The 21,774-nt window shown below is 41.8% G+C and overlaps 2 protein-coding genes across 4 annotated transcripts in view; one reads left to right on the top strand and one right to left on the bottom strand.

The window, feature by feature from the left end:
- The first annotated feature begins 1,556 nt into the window (after positions 1-1,556).
- Positions 1,557-9,516, top strand: fgf16 (fibroblast growth factor 16). The gene is made up of 3 exons (XM_008420066.2): positions 1,557-2,690; positions 5,350-5,453; positions 8,254-9,516. Exons 1-3 carry the CDS (start codon positions 2,387-2,389, stop codon positions 8,449-8,451), a joined length of 606 nt encoding a protein of 201 aa, XP_008418288.2. The 5' UTR covers positions 1,557-2,386; the 3' UTR covers positions 8,452-9,516.
- A 6,999-nt stretch (positions 9,517-16,515) lies between these two features.
- atrx (ATRX chromatin remodeler) overlaps positions 16,516-21,774 on the bottom strand; it is a 37,307-nt gene continuing 32,048 nt past the window's right edge. For all 3 annotated transcript variants that reach the window (XM_008420064.2, XM_008420065.2, XM_008420063.2), the window contains exons 31-34: positions 19,780-19,896; positions 19,206-19,301; positions 18,994-19,122; positions 16,516-18,114 (exon numbers count right to left, since the gene is read on the bottom strand). In XM_008420064.2, the coding sequence (XP_008418286.1) occupies positions 17,893-18,114; positions 18,994-19,122; positions 19,206-19,301; positions 19,780-19,896 (564 nt within the window). In that variant the 3' untranslated portion in view covers positions 16,516-17,892. The remainder of the gene's footprint in view (positions 18,115-18,993; positions 19,123-19,205; positions 19,302-19,779; positions 19,897-21,774) is intronic.

The raw sequence follows: 21,774 nt of genomic DNA on the forward strand, positions 1-21,774 counted from the left end.
AAGAAGTCAGGAAATTCATCTAAATCCTGACGGTGACATCAAAACAATCACACACACTTAAAGCTCGCCTTCTCAGGCAGCGAGGCTCCGTCATAAATCCACGTTTCTCTGCAGGGAAGCAGCAGCAGCCCGCGATGAGCAGCCCTGAGGTGAGAACTCCCCCTCAGGACGGGGGTTTCGGAAAGCAGCTCGAAGGAGGTCTGAAATAACACGCTAATAGTTAAATGGTGCTTGTTGATGTAATCACGCCCTCCTCCCATCAGGACCCGCTGTCACCGATATCCAAGGAGCGGCGAACTAATTAAAACACTCCTGGAGTTTGTTTTCGTTTGGATCATCACGCAGAAATAAAGGCCTCGACAAAACAGCTGTGTTTTTCTTCTTCTTTTTTTTTTTTTTTTCTTTGAAACTTCACAAACACATGTTGGAACTTGTTGTCCCATTGTGCACAGAAGAAGTGCAAAAATCCCCAATCAGTCATAAATTATGATTATTATATTAGTCCTGTTATGGGTTTCTTAGTGCTCCCTTTCATGTGCATGATGGCACAGATCAAACATTCTTATCCAACAACACTAACTCTCATTTTCTAAAAAAAAAAAAAAAAAAAAAACTAAAAAAAAAATCTTGTGTTCTCAATTTTCATGTGTTTGACCCTTTTTTGAAGCTCATTTAAAATCTCTGCTCTAAATTTCATCTTAAAAGCATTCAAGAACATTTTGCCATGTTACAAACACACATCTGAATGTATTTCATGAGCCAGCTTTACTCCAATATCCTAACTAAGTGCAATAAAATAAAATAAGAGTCCACCTGTTTATAGTTTAATCTCAGGATGATTACTGCCGTTTTGTAACAGCATCGGAGTTTTGAGCATTAGTGAACAATGGCATCATGGAGACAAAAAAAAAAAAAAAAAACACAGAGCAGACAGGTCGGGAGGAAAGAATCTAAAAGAAGCCATGTTGTTAGTTTGTCACAAACCAGGGGCCAAAAGTGAACATGAGGATCAATTAGACCAAAGCTGAACTTTCTGGCAGAAAACTGACGCTACATCTCACTCTGACAACACAATGTTCACTGTGAAACATGGTGGTGGCAGTATTAGGCTGTGGATATGGCATTTTTTGTCCAGCAGGGACAGAAAACATGATGGGAGTTAAAGATAGATGGAGGTCAGTTTATGCCAATCATAGAAAAAACATCTGACAGAATCTGCAAAAGCTTGGTCTCTTTTTCCTTCCAATTCACAATCACTATGTCTAGAAAATACCTTACAATTTGTTGCTGTGAAAAAATGTAAGCTGTGGAAGGGAGTTGAATGCTTTAGCGAGGCACTGCCTTTGATAGATTCAGTGCTTTTTTTTTATTATTCGAAAATTAACTAAAGACATTTCTGTACAGTCAGACTAAATTCTGCACATCATCAGAATCTGGATTTTCCTCGCCTGCCCCACACCTCCTCGCAAGAAGTCAGTGGTTTAAGCTGCTGGCTTGCTGGAGCTTACTGCAAACTGCGTGCAGAGAGGGTAAGAAAGCACCTGCTTCCAGCGAAGAGGTGGGGAAAATGCTCCCGTGAAAAGCTCCAACTTGCAGTGCTTGGTCCCTCAAACGTGTGCGCAGGAGGTTGGATTACTGTGAGCGTGTGCACAGGTTACTTTGATAATCCTTTCATGTAAATGTTTCTATTGCGGTTTTCCTTTTTTTTCCCCACCCCATTAAGCCAGGATTCTGACCCAAAAGCCGACATAAAGAAGGCTCGGCTTCAGTGGTTGAATGGGGCTGATGGGGTTAGCGGTTAAATAGACGCAGTCAGTTGATATGTGTGCGTTTTCATCATGATAGTTTCCACTTCTGCATCTGCGCCGCAGTTTAATGGACCGCCGCGTGTGTTGCCAGGTTTTTCTGCCACTGGACGGGCGCTGCGGTTTTAACAGACAGCGGAAAACCGCAAAGACGGAAGAGCATACACTCTGGAGACATTTCTGCCCATGGATTGAAGTGATCGGATCATTAAAAAAAAAGAACTTTCTATAAGAAGAGCGTTGAACTAATTTGTGKCATGAGTTGCAAAAAGTTGGTCTAAAAGTGAAGATTAAGTAAAGCAAACTGATGCGCGTAAGAAGGGATGCCAGCCAGGCGTGGCTTGAATCTGAGTGTCCAATGTGAGAATGCGTGGGGAGTATGTATATATTAGAGTCTTTCCATTTGATAAACACAGATATCAAACTCATGATTAAAGCAAAGGACTATCAATAAACTGAGAGGACTTCCCTGACTTTGGAGGAGCACGGCGCGCCGGGGACGCTCTTTTTTTCCTGCGTGCATGGACCGGACTTGTGTGTAAACTTTTCTCCCTCCGCAAGTCGCTGCACATACATCTCAAATGCCTTCGCTTAATGTGACAGCTGTGCAAACGATGGCAGAGGTCGGGAGTTTTCTGGGGACGCTCGACTTGGATTTACAGAGCTTCCCTGCGCTGGCAAGCGCGCCCTTGTCGGAGTCTCCGGCGGGGCTGAGCGAGCGGCTGGGGCAGATCGAAGGCAGGCTGCAGCAGGGGTCGCCCACAGACTTCGGCCACCTTAAGGGGATCCTGAGGCGGCGTCAGCTCTACTGCAGGACTGGCTTTCAGCTGGAGATATTCCCCAACGGCACCGTGCATGGGACACGGCAGGACCACAGCAGATTTGGTGAATTTCTTTGGCATTTAGGGTATTTGTAGAAGTTTCGTTTCATTTCATTTATCGTTTTAAATGTTTTTCCCCCTTAGTTAAAGTCTCACCGTTTGGAAGCTCGTTTCGTTTTTGGCTTGTTTATACTTTTATTTATACGTTTATAGATTTCCTTAACTTTAGACACTTTTATTATTGTATTTTTACACATTTGAATGTGGTTGGAAACATTTCTGTTTAAGTAGATAGAGATTTATTAGTTTCATCTTGTAAAAAACAGTCCCATGTTCTGGATATTAGTTTCTTTTTCGCCGGCGGCGCATCCTCCTCGGTGAACTCGCTCGTGCTGAACAGCCGCGCGGCTTTTTCTAGAAATCTCTGCGCTCGCGGGCACCCGGGAGCAGGTGTCCCCCTCGACACTTTAAATAAAGTGTGCGCGTGCGCGTCTCCGTGACAACTTGGATTGGAGCTTCAACGCGTGCGCGTGCCAGTCCCCCTCTGATAAGCCCGTTCCGTTAATAGGCAGACTATTTCACATGTTTTGAGGCACAGCTGTTGTTTTCTCGCAGGGCCAAAGCCCGGGTGTCACCTGTGAAATAAAGTCTGTCTCGGCTGCTGGGGGTCACAGGGCAGAGACTCGCACATGTCCAGGCGCCGCATGTGTCACAGGTGCGGGCCGGGCGGCTCGCTCGCTGCGGGACAGAATAACTCCGAATTAAAGCGTGACCACCGCGGAATCCAAGCTACGGTTTAATGTTCATGCTTGAGCCAAAAAATAAGTCGGTGTTTTACAGGGGATGGGTGGTCCGCGTGTTTGTCTCTGTCTGGCTTCACTTAAAGTTAAAGAGAGAAAAAAAAAAAAAAGAAGAAAGAAGGGAGGAGAGAAAGAAAGAAAATGCAAGGTCGTCCTCGCTGCGCCAAGAGGAGACTTTGATTAGAGGATATGAAACACACTCTCTTAAAAAAAAATTAGAGGGATGATCTCTGTCATCTGATGAGGTCGGAGAGATGGAGGCCAGGTGGCTGGAAGAGCTGGCCTCTGCCAGTCACAGCAGCCAGCTGGATCCTCTCTGAGTAACCTCTGCATCACAACACCCAGTGGCTTTTAATTTTACCACTTGTCTCCCTGCCTTTGAAGTTGCCTTCACTGTAACCATCTACAAGCTTCATTAAAGTGTCTTCCCCGGCTGTGCTAGAAGTCCCTGGGGAACATCGGGCTTTACAGAAAACCTCACGTCATTATGAAAGAGCAGAAAGAAGTTAGTCATAGCAGTTAAGGGAAAGGCACTGCAATCGATGAAAAACAAGTTACATTTTTATAGTACTAGTTTAAGTATGACAGTCTTACTTATTCATCGTAGTGTTTTTCCAGCTTATTTTTCACTTATTTTCTCAGTCATGACATTTAAACTTAGCGATTATCACAATATAAGCTGTTCTGCTTCTGATGAGTCCGACTCTTGAAAATAGAATAATAATATTCAGAGGAAATGATGAACCTAGCAGTTCACACTGATGACAGGAACTGTTATTGGGGGTCACAGGTTAGTCAGTAACATGATTGTAACAATTTGAACATCTGTTTTACTGAGGTAGATTTTTATCAGTATTTGTGAGTGGGAAGTTTAACTTTTGAAGACACCTAACAAATTCAAAGCAGTATTTAAAGTGTATTTCCCAAATAAAGTTAGTTACATTTTATCACATTTTAATATTGTCTGATAAATTAGTTTCTAAATATTTGGTTCTAAATACATTTATGCTTTACAAATAGGCAATATTTGTCAAGTTATGCTTTGCTACTTGAATTAATGCAGAATCTCTTCCTTGATTTTCAAAGAGGCCGTTTGGTTTGTCTTCCAAGTTACCAGAAGACAAAAAAAAAGAACTGATTTGGTATTAAAGCATGTGACATGAAATCTATTCCAACAAAGCAGAATGTAAAACATTCTTGTTTTAGTTGACAATAACTGTTCTTTGGCCAAGTCTGTCTTTAGTTTGAAAAGCCAACTTGGTAAATTTGACTTTACCATCAACACTGATGCTAAAACCAGTCTAAACACAATGCCACTGAAATAGTAATCATGGTTTTTAAATGTACTTCAAAACATTGCATTCAAGCATATCTTGACAATGACGACCAAGATGTGTCGTTCATCATCAATACATCCGAGTCAGAGCTAAGAGGTATACTAGCAAGTTTGCTGTTCATTAGCAACAGCTGCCTGAAGTTTTGACTTTAACATTAGTGCTGTCACTAAACTATCGAAAGCTGAATATAATCTAAAATTCTTTCAACACAGAAGCTCAACCAAAACTAATTGTAGTTCATAACTTTTACTAAGTACTGTACTGCATTAACTCACATTACACTCCATAAACATGTCAATGTTATAGTTGTCTGCTGGGAATAGTGATTGACTGAACCAAAATGCAGATAAATTCTACTAAAATTGTCGCAATAGGATTAAGCTTCCAAAAATATAGCTAACTTTGTAACAGTTTAGCCATTTTCAACCAAGTTAATGTCCTCAATTAAACTGAAATAACCAGTGTTATATCAGACAGAAACAACTTGTAGTAATGGGAGGAGATTCCTAAAATTATTACAGTGGTTCTGTGTGCTTCTGCTGACATATCGGTGTGTGTGTGTGTGTGTGTGTTTTTTTGACCTCAGGTATCCTGGAATTCATCAGCCTGGCAGTGGGGCTGGTCAGCATCAGAGGGGTGGATGCTGGACTCTACCTGGGCATGAATGAGAAAGGAGAGCTCTATGGATCGGTGAGTTTCTACTGATAAAAAACAGAATCCCACTCTATACAAACCCAAACCTCCAGCTGGGTTCCTAAACATTTTTTTAACGACATAATTTCATACCATTCCGTACAAATTTCCACTTATTGGTTCTTGTAAAGCAGTTTTAAGGCATAAATATTCTGTTTTAAATTATGCAAAGTGGATGGACGATACAATTTGAGATAGAATAAAGCCTGAAAATTGTTTCTCCATTCTTATCAAAGATACTTTCAAGGTTGTCTAGGAGCCGTGTGGTGTTAAACACACCATGTTCTTGTCATGCTTTGAAAATGTCCTTTTCTTCATTTATTGGGTCTAGTTTTCTAAACAGAATCAAAGCTTCTTTATATCTTAATCAAAGCTCCCATGTGGCTAATGGTGAAACCGCAGCGAGACAAAACAAGCGTGTGTTCCTTTCTCTTCATGGTTGTTCTTTATCTGCAAAGGGTTCAAGGAGGATACAGACCCTGTGTCTTCCTATAGTTTTAAAATATGTCACAAAGAGGAGAGAGAAGGGTCCAGAATCACTTTGGCTGTAAATGTGGTCAAGCTTCCTCCTCTGGTCGGTGTACATCCTCAGTTCTCACACATACCTCAAGACAGGGAGATAGGGAAGGGAAGAGATAAAAGCAGTAGAAGGGGAAGTATGCTAGGGCAATCCTGTATCAGGTGTCCCGGGGCATTACCTGGGGGCCTCTCGTGGGCCGGCCCCGGCTCTCATCGTTTTTGAAAAGAGGCTACCTTTAAGTAGGCCATTATGCTGGAAGTGCAGATATTGTTACTGCACGTTATCGGAGTCTGGCATCCTGGGGGGTTGGCCCTGAGAGARGGGTGTGGGTGGAGGTCGGAGGTGGTGGTTTGGAGGGGAAATTGCACACCTGACTGAGTCACCTGACTGACAGGAGGGGAGATGTCGACATGTCTGTCTGGATGCGAGAGTCCAGGAGGCGGGGAGGGGAAGCTGAACAGGTAGAGGGGTGCTTCCGTCCCACAAGCAGCAGACCTCAACGAGCTTTTGATCCGATGAGGTGTGTGTGCATGAGGGTGTGTGTCAGCATGGAGCTGGCCCAGTCATGTGCCCTTTAGGCTGTGTTTACAGACAACAGCCTTCCTGCACAGAGCAGCCAAGCACAGCCTGAAAGCCAATCATCGAGATTGCTTCAGCAGTTTTGTAGAAGTGAAGAGTCGTAAAGGCAGCACATGCAACCCTGGTGGGAAAGAGAGGGCCGCAAAGACAGACAGCTCCGATGTCTGTCATGTTCCTCATACTTTTAAATTCATCCTTCTCCCTCTCTCTCGCCTGCTGGACCTGCAGCCATTGCTCATATTGCTCTGTCAGTGAACATTGAAGCTTTTTAGTATGTTGGTATGCCGACTGTTCTCGTTGCATCACAGGGAGGGAAATGATTCTCCATGCACAGCAAGAGGTCAGCAGGTCTGAGGAGTGAGAGTGGAGCGTAAAGTGAAAAGCTGCATGTAATGATTTCCCCTCTTTTTTTCATAATGAGCTCCAGCCCAAATGAGCTTGTACTGCTTTGTTTTAGCTTTTCAATGAGTTCATGTCAGGAGTGGAAACTGTGGGGATCTCACACACCTTGAAGCTTCTCATCTTAGTTTATTTCTACAAACTTCACTGCATGCCAATGATTTAGAAGAAAAATTCTACATGGATTTTGACTATTTTTGTGAACAAAAATCTGTAAATACAGCACATGTTTAGAGCAACTCTTTTTTTCTCCAATAGCCTTTAACAAGGTCGACTGCAAATGACTAACAATTTAATCTCAGCATGAAACTATCTGGTCTGTGAAGGCCTCAGAAAAAACAGGGAACAAACAGCATCATGAAGACCGAGGAGCACAGCACACAAGTCAGACAGAACGTTATGGAGATGTTCAAGGCAGGATTAAGTTATAAATTAATATTCTGAAGTTTGACTATTTCAACCCTGCTTCATCAATTGTCTGGAAATCTCAAGATAATGGTACAACTTCAGCCTTACCAAGATGTGGCCATACAAAGGAAAGAAATAACCAGAAAACGGATAAGTGACCCATGGTAACTTGAAAAGTTACCTAAGTTGAAGTGTCTGTAAACCAGACAGCCGTGAGCTTTTATAAAAGAAAGGAATAAGAAGTCTAGTTGGAAGTTATCTACAACCATATAGAGGCCAAGGTTGAAAATTCTGGTAAAATTCATTGTGCGACTTAAAACCACATGTTAGTTTTTAGTGCCATGGGGACACCATCCCCTTGGTTGGTGTTGGCAGCATCATGCTGTGGGAAAGCTTTTCTTCAGCTGAGACAGAGTTGATGTATAGATGAATGGATGAATCAGGGTCTTCAAATCCAGAACTCTGTGACTTTTAGTCCCTGGTCCAACTCGCCTGAAGCAAATGACTGAATTACCTCCTCTGTGTTTATTTAAGCTTTCCATATCTTGCTAAAATCCTGCTAATAACTTGATTATTTGACTCAAGTGTGATGAAGCAAAGACGGGTCTATAAGTTGCAGGACATTGGCTCTCGAGATCCGGATTGAAGACTCCGGTTTTATACCGAAGCATATTTATGTTTTATTATGGCCCAGTTAAAGTAAAGGAAATGCACAACTTTTTTCCTTAGTTATGCTCCACTTTGTGTTGCTCTGACACATAAAATCCCAGTGATTTTATGTGTCACATTGCAGTTACATTAAACCTAGTGACTGCAAGGTGAAGAAGTGAAAACTGTGAACATCATTTCTGTCTGTTCTCTTGGGCTAACATCATGTTTCCTGTTCTGCAGAGTAAACTTACGGCAGAGTGCGTGTTCAGGGAGCATTTTGAGGAGAACTGGTACAACACCTACGCTTCGACGCTGTACAAGCACACGGACACGGGACGCTTCTACTACGTGGCATTAAACAAGGACGGATCACCCAGGGAGGGTGGCAGGACTAAGAAACACCAGAAACTCACCCACTTCTTGCCACGTTCGGTGTAGATGGGGAAGATGCCTCAGGCGTACAGAGATCTGCTCCAGGACAGGTGACCAGCGCTCACACTGGGAGAACTGGTTACATCTGGAGCCCCAGAGATAAACAAAGTCGAAGAGGCGGAAGACTAGAGAGGGGGGGGGGGGTGTTGTGGATATTCTGGATCTTTTGGAGAACTGTTTACCCCTGAGCTCTCACGGAGGTCACATGTGACCAGGACATAAACATTCAGCTCAATCCTGGATGTCTTTCGTCTGCCTCGGTTTTGGACTTCAGCGAAGAGGAGACCGTTTCCTCTGTGGAGGACTGAGCAGCTGGGGGTGAATCAGGAAAACCAAACCAAGATGCCAGGGTTTTTTTTTTGTTATCCCCCCCCCCTCGCTCCCCTCGCATAGACACTTGAGTGATATGCAACAGCACAGAGTGGGGGCTTCTTGTGTGTTAAAGCACAAACCTGAAAAACTAATTCTGGTGGCTAGAAAAGCTCCAGGAAGTTCCCTTTTTAGGATTGCTGCAGACATTTCTGATATGACATGCAAAAAGGGTCTGGCTTGCTAAATTTGGTATAATCAGGTACTTCACAATCTGTACGCAGATTAAAAACTACCACAAGGCGAACGTCACAGATGGAAAAAGAGGGCAACATCTTTGCAATGACTGTAGGCCTGATGAAGCACTTACCTAAACATCCAAAGTCCCAGCTGTGGGTCTGGTTTGAACCTAAACATCACATTCATCACATTTAAATGAAAGCGTAAATTCAGTAGGCTCGGGACGTAAGCACTTCACCGACTGCGGTTTAAAGGAATAACAGATAGGTTTGGTTAAAGAGTGGCGACTTGTAATGTTCAGAGTGCGGCGAACATTATTAAAGAAAGAAAAAAAAAAACATGCAAGCGTCTTGAGGTGTACATATGGGTGTTCCTATTTATGAGATGTACAATATATTTATTTTCTACATATAAAGTATAAATGTAAATCTATATATTTATTTATTGCAAAGAGTTTATTTTGTAATGAACGTGAAGATATTTGGACTGCAGATTCTACTGAAATGAGGCAAAAAAAAAAGAGTGAAGAACTGCAACAGACATGACAATAAAATTGTCCTGCTATCGAGAACTTACTGTGAGAGACCATTTTTGCTTGGATTWAAGTGTGATGTACTAATTAAAACCAGATATATTATGTATGAGGAAGTGTTATTCATTGTATTTTCAAACAGTGCTAATTATCCATTATATTTTTTTAAGTCGGTTTCTCTATTCTTGGTAACTTTTTCCAACATAAATGCAAAAATTTTATTTAAAATTACACCAAATGCTTGTACTCTGCTCAGGTTTTAAATATGTAACCGCAGACTACAGTTCTGTGATTTCTTTAACACTTAAATGTTTTAGATCATAAAACAAATTGTGATAGCCAGACAGAATGTGAGTACATCTGAAAAGCTGTTCTCAAATCATTTCATTTTACGCTCACCCTCTCAGATCTGTAAAGTTAAGAAATCACTTAAAGAGAACCCAACAAAATTAGTAAGGTTTAATGATATCAAAAAGTAACGCATCATGTCATCCTACTGGCCTACAGAAATTAAAGATCCATCAGCCTGGAAAGCCATTTCCAAAGCCTCAATAAAGCCACAGTGAGGCCCATTCTCCACAAATGGAGAAAACATGGGACAGCGGTGAACCCTCTTAGGTGGGGCCAGCATATCAAAATTCACAATTCAACAAGAAGAAGAAGAAGAAAAAAAAAAAGAGTGGGCTAAAATGGCCTCCTTGGGAGAGTTCCAAGGTAAAAAATACTGCTGACTGCAAAGAACACAAAGGTCCAGCCAACATTTGGTAAAAAGCATATTGATGGTCTCTAAGAATTGAGGAAATGGTTTTTCTGTTGACTGAGGAGACAAAATATGATCTAACTGGATGTTGCAAGTCTTGTTACATCTGGACATCATACAGACTCAGGCACGGTGGTGGCAGTGTGGTGGTCTGGGGCCGCTTTGCTACTTCAAGATCTGGATGATGTGCAGTCATTAACAGAACCATGAATTATGCTCTCCAACATAAAACGATGCAGGAGAATGTCTGGCCACCTTAAGACCGTAAAGTCGGGCACATTTTAGTCATGCTGCGGGACAATGATCCAAAGTAAATCTGTGGCTCAAAATAAAAGAAAATGTAAGTTTTGGAAAGGCCTAGTCCAAGTCTGGACTTAAAACCAATTAATATGTTGCAGAACAAGCTTGAACAGGCCATTCATTCTGGGAAAGCCTGCAATGTGGCTGAATTGACACAGTCTGTCAAAAGAGTGGGCCTCTACATCACTCCATGGAGACAAAAACCTATTACCAGTAATCACAAATAATCAATAGCAGTAGAAGGGATAGTACAACTTAAGCTTAGAGGGAAATTGCTTTGTCACCTATGACAAAGGGACATTTTTAACTTTAATAAATAAAATCGTATTTTGAAAACTGCATTTTGCATTAACTTTTTAAAATGTGTTTGTTTTACACAGCAAAAAAGTCAAAAGGGAAAAAGTCCCAAAACATTTGTAAAGGGGCAAATATATTTTCACAGCCCTATTTGTAAGAAAAGTAAAAGAGGAATCAATACTTCTCCCTCATTTTCATCTCTTTGTGTAACATCTGCCAGTGACCATCTACAGGTCAAACTTATGGTTTCCAAGATGGTTAAGCCTCATATGTTAACTTCAAGATTTGATGTGGTAGATGAAGAAAGCTGACATTAGCATAATTATGTCCGAAGTAGACGTAAACTTCTCGGACAACCAGTTTTGTTGCACCAACTCTTTCAGGGACTTATTTGTCTGGGAGAGAAAAACCCAAATAATTTTCTGATCGGAGTTTCTTTTTCATTCTTATCTGGAGCATAAAAATACTGAAATTAAATGTTGCACATTTCCAAGCCTTTCAAGACTGCATATGAACCCTGTTATCTGGTGCTACGAATAACATCTGGTTGTGGTGTTCCTGCTTAAAAACATCAAGCTAAATGTTGTTAAAAGCCAAAAAAACATGCACTAGTTTCCCAGCGGCGAAAACCACTACAATGCTGGTTTACCCTCATAAACCCCTTAAAAAGTCAGATTCTTATTGTGAAGCGATACACACAGGCTCCTTCTGTCTCCACAGGCTTTGGCCCAGATACATCCACCGTACAAAATCAGATTCCTTTTGCAACTGGATCCCAGCTTCTAATTGGCTTTACACATCAGGGTGGATTAGGCGAAGTGATTGGCTGCTCACTGCAGGGGCCTCTGCTGCAGAGATTTTCTTTTTTTATTCTGAATGGACAGAAGCAGCTGCCCGCTGCGCCGACAGCCAGCGGGGATGTGCCACAGACCTGAGCTCGTGGTGGTGATCTGGGGCTTGCGATAGGATGGGATCAACATTTCAACATCTGCAATAGTTGTAATGTTTCTTCTTTACTGGCAGATATGAGTACACTGTGAGAGCAAGCTCTCCCAGGGGGGGGAGGGAATGGAAAAGTCAAAGACATGCAGGGGGAAAACCCTGGCAGAGTCAGAAATGAAAACAATACCGGGCGAGGGGAAAAATACATGAAAGATGGACAGGAGGAGAGAATGGGACAGAAAGGAATGAGTATGAAATGTAAAATAAGYGGACAGTGTGTCAGGATGAAGGGTRTGTCTAATCAAACAGGYTAACATGYGGCAGTATTTCAAAATGCATGTCTCATCTATTTCCGTCTCAAACCATGTTTAATCTCTTTAAAACTCTTTGCTCTAATTGGTTGAGWGAGAGAAACAGCTGGTGATTCGATCTCTGAGGCAGGGCCAGTCCGAGGCATAAGCGAACTAAACAGCTGCCCGTAATGTGTCAGACAGGTGTTTCTCAATCCTGGCTTCCCTATCACACAGGCTTTAGATCAGGGGTCCCCAAACTTTTTCCTGTGAGGGCCACATAACTTTTTCCTTCTCTGCTGGGGGGCCGGAGTCAGTTTGTAACAGAAAAAGTGTGACGATGAAAACAATACCGGGCGAGGAGAAAAATACATGAAAGATGGACATGAGGAGAGAGTGGGACATTTAGGAGTGCCTAAATGTAAAAATGTATTGTTTTCCAGAAAGCACAATCAAATAACATTCTCTGGGTTCTTCACAGAACAAGTCAGGAAATAAATAATAACCCTATTAATGAAATAAATAATAACCAAATAACCCTCTCTGGGTTCTTCACAGAATAAATCCAGGAAGGATTATAGTCCGTATTTTCCGAACTATGAGCCGCACCGGACTATAACCACAACCCCAAAGTTTTTTTTTTTTTTTTTTTAACAAGTAAACATATACATATAAGCCTCAGATATCTCTGCGGCTCCAGGTTTTCCACAACGATGCAGCAGCAGCCGAGGGGGGCGGACACCCAAAAATTGAGTCATAACAGGTCAATTAAATATCAAATTTATTAGGGTTGAAAAAGAAAAAGTTGCCAAGATTAGATTTAACAGAACTGATTACGGTAGTTTCTGAACAGTAGCTGTAACCGTAAAAGTGCTGATCCTTCGTGTTTGCTACTAGCATGTGCTAAATCAGTGGTCCCAACCTGTTTATTACCGCGGACCGGTCAGGACTTGGAAATTTTGTTGCGGCCCGGGGGGAGAGGGGGAAGAGGGCGATGAACAGTCAGATAAGGCTTCTCCATGTTGGTGTTCCCAATAAATACTGAATATGCCCTATTTGGGTTGTCTTGGCCCTTKTATCGCAGCCTGTGGGGTTTTCCCTGACTTGGAACGAGAATACAACYTGTTGAATGTGACAGGTAGCCAATCAGAAAGCGCGGTGACGTAAGAACAGAGGGGAATCCCAAACAGCTGACATATCGCGCAACTTAAGAGTCCSGTGGATATCGGAGATGATATGTGGAAATATTTATTGTTAAATCTAAAGGTCATTATTATGTTTATTCAGTTAAAAATGTTAACTATGAAAAAACATTCACCTCCAAATCATAGTGCAGCAAATAGAGCGGCTGCTCCAGTCTTCTTTTATCCACCGCCTTTTCTTTTTGTTACGTCTTTTATCTCTTAAAATGACTCCACAAASTATCACTATTGCTTCTACATCGTCATCCGTGTTTGGTCATTCTAAATTCCAGTATGCTATGTTGCGGGTTTTAGTGAATTATCTTCTGGAATCGGGATGTTTGTGAGCGGAATCGGTTCGTGCTGCTCCTGCCTTGGACACACGAACCAATCGAACCTGTTGAATTTTTATCAGCTCTGTGGTCACAGAGGTTTGGAGAATAGGCCAACAATTCTTAAATCTTTCCGTCTAAACCAGACTCACAAGCTCTACTCATCTCCTCTCGACCACTGCCCAAACTCTGGTCGCTATGGTAACATTTATATATCCCTTCAAAATAAGATACAGATGCACCACAAAAACGAACATTTTACTTTCGTGAACATTTCAACTCACAATAATGACTAACGGGAGCTCTGAGATTGTTTCTCTGCAACGAGACGGTTCGATCTGGGAGTGATGGGAGACAATGACACCCGAGGTGTGTTGCTTGTATCCACAGCGTGTTGGGTCTCTACGTGGCAAAGCAGTTTGAAGCTTCATTGCCTCAGTAGCAGCCGCGCATGTTACGCAGAGCGGCTTGTAATGTGGGACTCACTTACCGGTCCGGGATAAATCCATTCTCCCGTCTCTTCTCTGGGCCATTTCCCCTTTGCAAAGAAACTTTCCAAAGACATCTGATCTCTTACTTATTTTGCTGCTTGTGGGCTCAATGTTGCAGCGCAAGGAACCGAGACTTCCAATGATTCACYTCCTGCTAAAGAGCCTYTTGGTGGTTGAAGAAAAATGGCTTATAGTCCAGGAAAAATACGGTAAAYGRAAAAAAATCTGAATGCTCTCTGGTATTGTTCAGGGGGCCRGACCAAAYGTGGAGGAGGGCCGGATCCGGCCCGCGGGCCATMGTTTGGGGACCCCTGCTTTAGATGCATCTCTGTTCCAGCACACCYGATTCCACTGACTGACTGACCTCCTCCGTGTGCTATCTAGTGCTGCTGAAGCAGGGTAATCACTCATTTACATCAGGTATGCAGCAACAAGCACACGATTTAAAAATCATTTACTTTCATGTTATGCTTGATGTGCATTTCCTACATGTTTTGTGAAGCACTTTGTGATTTTATCTCTGAAAGGTGCTATACAAATAAAACTTTACTTACCAAAATATGCAGGAAAGGGGGCCTTGAGAACCAGGTTTGACCAACACAAAGTAGTTCAAGAACCAAAACAATATGAACGCCAAGCCGACCACCTCAGGAAGCGCACTATTGCGCTGGGCATTCTGGGTAAATACAACCAAAACAAATGTGCCAACAGGAGAAACGGCAAGTGGACAAGAGAGGAATATTACAACCRCAAAAGCCACTCCATTTTTGTTTACATGAAGAAGGAAGCTGCGCTCATGTCTTCGGAGGTTTTCGTGTCGTTACCTTAGATTGTTCTTTGTGCAGTGCCCCCCGCAGGCGAGGAGGGGAACAGGGTTTTCAAAGGGTTTGGTTCGTTTGACGGTACAGTGTGAAGTCAAACCGCACCAGATGAAAATGTAATAAATGTTGCAATTTTGGTCCCCAATTAAACCAAGTGAAAACACCCCAATTCATSTCAGTATGACAACAGCTGTTCTGTGACGTCCTCAGAGAATATGAGTGAACAAATCATCATTAAGACCGGAGGGAAACAGATGGCAGGTCAGGGAGAAAGTTGCGGAAGAGCTTAAAGCAGATAGATTATAAAACAATAATTTTAATCTAAAGCACTTTTCAAGCCATCATCCAACAAAGACTCTCCACCTCAACCAGGGGTCTCCAACTCCAATCCTCAAAGATTACCATTCCAACTTAACGTACCAACAAACTGAATCAAAGCTTCTTCTTCTTGACATTTATTGCCGGTCGGCAAAATATTAGGTGACCATTACCGCCACCAACTGGTATTGCTCTCGTGACAAAAACTATGTTTTATTATACAACTTACACCGTTTAAAAAAATAAAAAATCAGATATAGTCTGAATCAAATGGCTGAATTAATTCACCAGTAGACATTCGGTTATGTGGAGGCCTGGTAATTAGCTTTTCATTTGATTCAGGTGTTTTGGAGGACAGAAGGTCTTCAGAGTTGGGGAACCGAGGCCAAAACAGGCYGGGCAAGGAAAACATCAATCTGAAGCTGTAACTCTGAAGGAGCTAAAGATCAATAGAAAAAACTGGAAAAAACTGTTAGTGGCTTCAGAAGGTGAGATTAAGGTAGATTTAAGAAAAGGAAAAAAGGTAACCATTTGGGTTTTATTATTTACGTGCTCTATAAAGCTTGTTACAAGAGGATGCCAGGAATGGCTTCAGATCCAGCAGCATGGTAAAATGGTACTGGTTACTTATTTTTATGTTATCTGGCACAGTACATCACCTTTAAAATCACCAACACATTAGTCAAATATGGAATGAATAATACAGCACTAAACTTTTGATTCCTTAAAGCAACCTTTGTGAATTTTTGATATCTTTGTTCATAAAACTAAACAATCTTAGTGTTGTTTGAAATCTAAATCAGACCGTTTCAAAACCACATTTAGCTCCAGACCAAAACTCCCAATTTAAGGTCTAAATGASAAAATGTAAATAAAATTGCCATCTTTAACAAATGTTTGTGGTTAAATTTGGTATTTCAAAGACAAAGATGTAAATTAAAGTTGTGAAAGATTGTTTAATTTTATAATCTTTTAGATAACAGAATCATAAGTCTAGATTGTTTTTTTTTTCTTTCCCACATTCCATACTGATCCAGATTTTGAAAATATTAAAACAGACATTTCAAGATTGGAATGAACCCTTGAAGTTTCCTTATTGATTTTTTTGCACATCACCTGAAACTAGTTTTCCATTTGAATTAAATGATTAAATGGAAGAGCAGAAATGACCGAGGAGTAACTCAAACTACAACTCCAACATTCCTCCAACTGCAGACAGCTCTCCCAGGTCTATAAGCAGGACTCYCACACTCACTGTTCATTGTTTTGGTCACTTTATTAAATGTTATATTAAATACTTATGAAGATTATAGCAGTTCGTTAATGGCAAAACACATCGGTGTATCTGCTAACGCAAGAACATTCTTCGATAATGGGCGAAGTAACTTATTCTACATTTAGAAAACACAGCTTGTGCAAACATAGAAGTCAACTCTTGGTGAGAACAGTCCACCTTCCTTTTGCTAAATGGCGACACCGGTTTAAGCTCTTAGAAGAAAGAATGTGCCAAAGTAGAATACAAGTCGTCCGGGGACCCTGCCTGGTGAAACTTCAGCGTCCAGGAGAGCATTACTCACAAAGCACCGGACGAAATCAGCCGCGTATAATAAGAATTCCAGTCGTTCGCTCCTCCTGTCAAGTCCATTCTGAAAGGGATATTTCGAAATGTCAAAGACAGATTCGGAGCAAAGTTTTGGGCCCTGTGACACCTAGCTGAAGAGGCCCGAGCTTCGCAAGGCCCTGCAAACCCACCCAACTGGGGGAAATCAACACAGGTGAAACAAAACAAAAAAAAAAGTAAATGAATGAGCAGGAACACGCAGTGCTATGCTAGGCAACACGTAACAATAAGAATGATGTTCCAAAAAAGATCATCGGAGCCAGCAGGCAGTTCTGGACGACACAAGCATTCCATTAACATTTTCAGCAACAACTAATGTAAACACTTAAAAGCAGAATAGAAAATATTCACAACAAATCTCAAGTTTTTACAGAGATCCTTTTTTTTGTTTCTTTTTTTAGGAAATTATATAAGGCCTTTTTTTTTTTCTCTTTTTGTTGACATTTTTAGCTTCTTCTACCTCCTGAAATAAGCAGGACTTTGCAGCACCAACAGCTGTTCTAGTTTGTTAGGTTTTTGATGAGGAATCATTAATAATCAAAGCGTATCTTGTCCTGTAGTTCTGTAACCAATGGTTGTGGTCCCACTCGGATGTTGGTAGGCATTTAAAACCGTATAAAAAAACTGAGTTTAAATAACAAGGAAACCCTTTCTGAAGGGGAAAACAATACAATGCTAAAAAGCATTGGGGGTAAAACAGGTTTGTTTTGTTAAATACATGAAAAGTGATTCTACAGATCTTGAATAACATAAAGGTGGTATATACATTTTTTTTTTTTCCTCCGGTCAACCTTCTGGACAAACCTTTAACACAGTCATGTATACATTATATTTACTGTCTCTTAGTGAACAACACAACACTATTCAATCAGAGGCCCCAGCAGACAGCAGTCTCTGCTTGGTTACATTTGAGCTCCGAGTGGTCTCACAGCGAGTTTCGTCACAGACAGCAGGGGGGGCTGCTGGGAACCAGATTGTCCACTCGTGGGGTGAAAAGAGGGCCCGAGCTGACCCTACATGCCCTGTGAGGGGCCCGGGTTCTTGCCGCCGCCTTGATTGCCACCCATGCCGTGGAGGCGCTGGTAAAGCCCGAGCAGATTCATTTGGCTCATCCCGCCTGCCATCATGCCGTTCTGCAGGGCCAGCTGGTTCAGGTAGGTGGCCTGGTTGGCCATGGCCAGCTGCTGCTCCTGCACCTTCCTGTTGGTGATCAGCTTCTGGACATACACCATCAGCTGGGGAGGGGCAGACAGAAACGTCGGTGTTTACAACAAAAATACATGAAGAGGATCGTAAGTCAGACGCACAGACATAAAATGTATACATATAGGCATCACATTTTGCTTGACACACCTACACAAAGTGGTGCTTGATTGTGAAGTAGAAATAATAAATTATATCAATATTTTATATATATATATAGTCAGCGCCACAAATAAATATTTTGCTGCCATTACATCTCCGAGTCTTCTGAAGTAAGCCTCTCTGCTTTACACGGCTAGAGAGGGAGCATCCAGGCTGTTTGTTTAGGGTTGTTATAATCCAGAACAAGGTGATCCATGGCCAAGGAGAATTCAGTTTCTACACACCACAAACCAGGAAAACACTTCCAGAAAACTGCAAAAATGCTGAAACGCTGTGTTCCTATCTGCATAGAGCCAAATTACATCAGTGTGATATGTTCGATATTATTTAATCTGAAGTACAAATTGATGGCAGAGAAAGCTATAATATTTTAACAGCTTAATAGTTTTATCTATATCTGCCACAACCAATATTTGTGATCTTGATGTGGCCTGAAATGAAAGAGTTTGACACACTGGATTTAAGGGAATCTGAGTGAAGGATGCAAAATACAACAGCAAAACATTTGTTGTAGATTTCTTTAAATCTTTGTTTAAAAAACAAACAAAAAAAAACAACAATTATAAAACAATTCAAATGTAAAAGAGCCCAACCTACAGCTTTGTTTAGATCTACAGAATTGTGTACAATAATCTGTGAGAGCTAAAAAGTGTTATTATTCCAAGGTAAAATGGATCGAGATCAATAAAGGAAAGGTAAGGAGATTCAAAACTACAACACAGTATTTTTTTTTTCAGCCGTTCTCTCACCGTTTGCTGCCTRTTGAGGACCTCTCTGTAAATGCCTTCCCTGCGCTTGAGCTCCATCTCCACGGTGGCTTGGTGCCTCAGCGAGAGCGCCTGGACCTGGCTCTCTGTGAGCGTTGGGTTGTCCTTCCACTGCACGGAGAAGGTTTATTAACGATTGGGAGCCGTGATCCGCACTGATTTAAAGCCCGGCGCGGGCAGCTTTTAAAACTCACTATTCTGGCAATGATGTCTTCCATCGACTCCCGAGCTAAGGCTTTCAAAGCGTTTGTTGCTTCAATGACTTTCTGCCGTCCCTGGTTTATGAGGTCCTGGTTGAAACGTAGAAGAGAAATGAAACATTCAATTAGAAACAGGTGAGTTTTTCACCGCAGCAGGGGGTGAAGACAACCATGGAGTCCATGTATTTTTCTTTAAATGCAGTAAATAAAAATAGTACAAAGACTCCACACAGTGACAAACCAACAGTAAATGTCTCCCATGGAGATCTGTGCTTTTATTGTTCTCAACACTTCCAGCAATTCCAAATAAAAAGAGCTTCTATAAACATGAAAATTGGTCAAAAGTTTGAAGTATTTTTGACTCGCATTAAACACCAAGCTGCCTCTTGCGGTGTGCATCTCCCCTCCCTCAGTGACTGTGTATTAATAGCCGCCCCAGACATTATGAACTGGTCAGCCGCTGCTAGACTGGTGTCACAATTAGGAGTGAGAGGGGGCGGCAGAGGGGAGGGATGAGGAATGTGGGGCGCCGTTGCTGTGGGGGAGGCATATGGGGCTCATTACTTACCTCCAGCTGCTGGTTGGACATGGTGGCCAAAGCTGCCATATTGAAGGAGAAGTAGTTAGATGTGCCCATATCTGGCTGAGCGTAGTTCGAAGCGTAGTTGGTCCTCATCGACAGGCCCTGAGTAAAACAAGGAGGAGAAACAGGCGGGGGAGGGGGTGTGGAGGAGGTAGCTATCAATTAGACTGGACTTTAGAGGCACCAAGAGAACAACTGTTTATCGAGCCCCGCGGTTGACGAGAGACGAGGCTTCTCACAAAGCAATACTAAAAATCTGATCGGATTTGAGCGGTCTGGTCTCCATGGCGTCTGTTTTAACCCTTAGCTGATCACTAATAAGGCTTTGAATTGGCATGGATTACGATAGGATCAATACCTGATTCTGGGATGAAACTCCCCTCCTGATACTTGTTTTAGATCTACTGTCTGACTTTTTTTTTTTTTATCTTCACCTTGTGTGATGCCATTTCCAACTTCTCAGTAAAGTTACAAGAAGTTTCTGAATGGCTTTGATTTGCATAGTTGACAGACAAATGGCATTGTGGGAAATCTAAATATTAATCTAAATGTGTTGAGAGCTATGAATGTGGTTTTACCTGCCAATGCAAACCCTTCACCTGTATTCAGGCTTGGAGCTGTAAAAGTGGCTCACAACCAACCTTTACAGCAACATTCAAGGTATTTAATAACCGTTTTGTTATACATTTTAATTTCCTTCAGTGTAATTTAGCTCTTAACTTTATGGGCCACTTCAGAGCTAACAAGCAGTCATTTTTTTAAACATTGTTTTCTTTTTTACAATCTACAATAAAAACCTGGACACATTTAGACGGCAATGGAAATGGTGAATTATTTCAGGGAAAATGTTACGTTTCTGTTGCCCAGTCTACAGATGGTATGGCTGCTTTGTGATCGTAGGGTCAAGTGTGAGGGATTTAGAAATGGGGTTTGGCCCACAGCTGGACAAAAGTTAGGATGATGCACACTTTTAAGCGCCAGTCTCCAAATGTCACCAGTAGCACCGAAACAAAACGTCAACAGATTTGTTGCTTTATTGAATAAGTGGCTATTAATCTTCCGACGACGACATAGCACTTTCGTGGCCAATTTTTGTGTGCACAAATATTAAAATTAAAGGTTTTCCCCAACAACCCAAGTGTTTTCCACCCTTCAAAATCGCATTTACAGTGAAAAAGACCGTATGGGCTGCTGCAGCCTCTGGTCTCCATGTCATGGGACCTCTTCTGCCTGTGTCTTCACACCAGCAAATTTAGGATGCCAATGCCAAAGATTTGTTTAAACACAATTAACTAAAACTAGAGAAATATGTTATCAATGAGACGTATCAAAACGGGGCAATAAAAACAGCAGGTTTAGTCTAGAAGTTCAGCAAACTGCTTTGTATAAAAAGACGTCTTTGCTGAAGACTGAAGCTGCATCTGTTGAGGTACGTCTCAAAAAAGCTATTTACAACAGCCTATAAAAGCAGTGAGACAAAATCACGACTTCAACCATGTAATTCTGATTAAATGTAGAGTGCTATTTGTTTTATAGCAGATCACCTTAAAGGTTACCTTAATGACTAGGATAGAGAATGCCAGGTGAGATTTAAGGACACAGCTCTGCTCCTTGCCTTAAACTAAATATAACAAAAAAGATCTGAGTTCACGTTTTTCTCGCATCTTTCAAAGCGTTTCTAAAATCCATCTGGAGAGAAAAAAAACGTTACAGCATAAAATTCTGAACATTCATTCGGTGAGAGCAACAAGTTTCCCAGTATCAAGCAGCTCCTGCTGTATTAAATGTGTGCGTTCGTGTGCGTGCGTGTGTGTGTAATGACCTGAAGTAAACAGCCTTGTCTCAGTAAAGGCCAGCAGAATGCCGATGTTTGTATGTAATTGAGTCTCAGCTGCAGATGGTTTCCCCATGCCCTGTAATCTGGCCATCCGGTATGTAGAAGGATGCGTGTGTGTGTGTGTGTGTGTGTGTGTGTGTGTG

Source organism: Poecilia reticulata, linkage group LG10 (genome assembly GCF_000633615.1).
Source record: "Poecilia reticulata strain Guanapo linkage group LG10, Guppy_female_1.0+MT, whole genome shotgun sequence".
Classification (NCBI taxonomy): Eukaryota; Metazoa; Chordata; class Actinopteri; order Cyprinodontiformes; family Poeciliidae; genus Poecilia; species Poecilia reticulata.

What these genes read in the sequence shown, in the direction of transcription:
- fgf16 (XM_008420066.2), top strand. Translation starts at nt 2,387, where the DNA reads ATGCCTTCGCTTAATGTGACAGCTGTGCAAACGATGGCAGAGGTCGGG. An exon ending in GCAGGACCACAGCAGATTTG is followed by an intron (nt 2,691 to 5,349) that starts GTGAATTTCTTT and finishes TTTTGACCTCAG; the next exon opens with GTATCCTGGAATTCATCAGC. An exon ending in AAGGAGAGCTCTATGGATCG is followed by an intron (nt 5,454 to 8,253) that starts GTGAGTTTCTAC and finishes CCTGTTCTGCAG; the next exon opens with AGTAAACTTACGGCAGAGTG.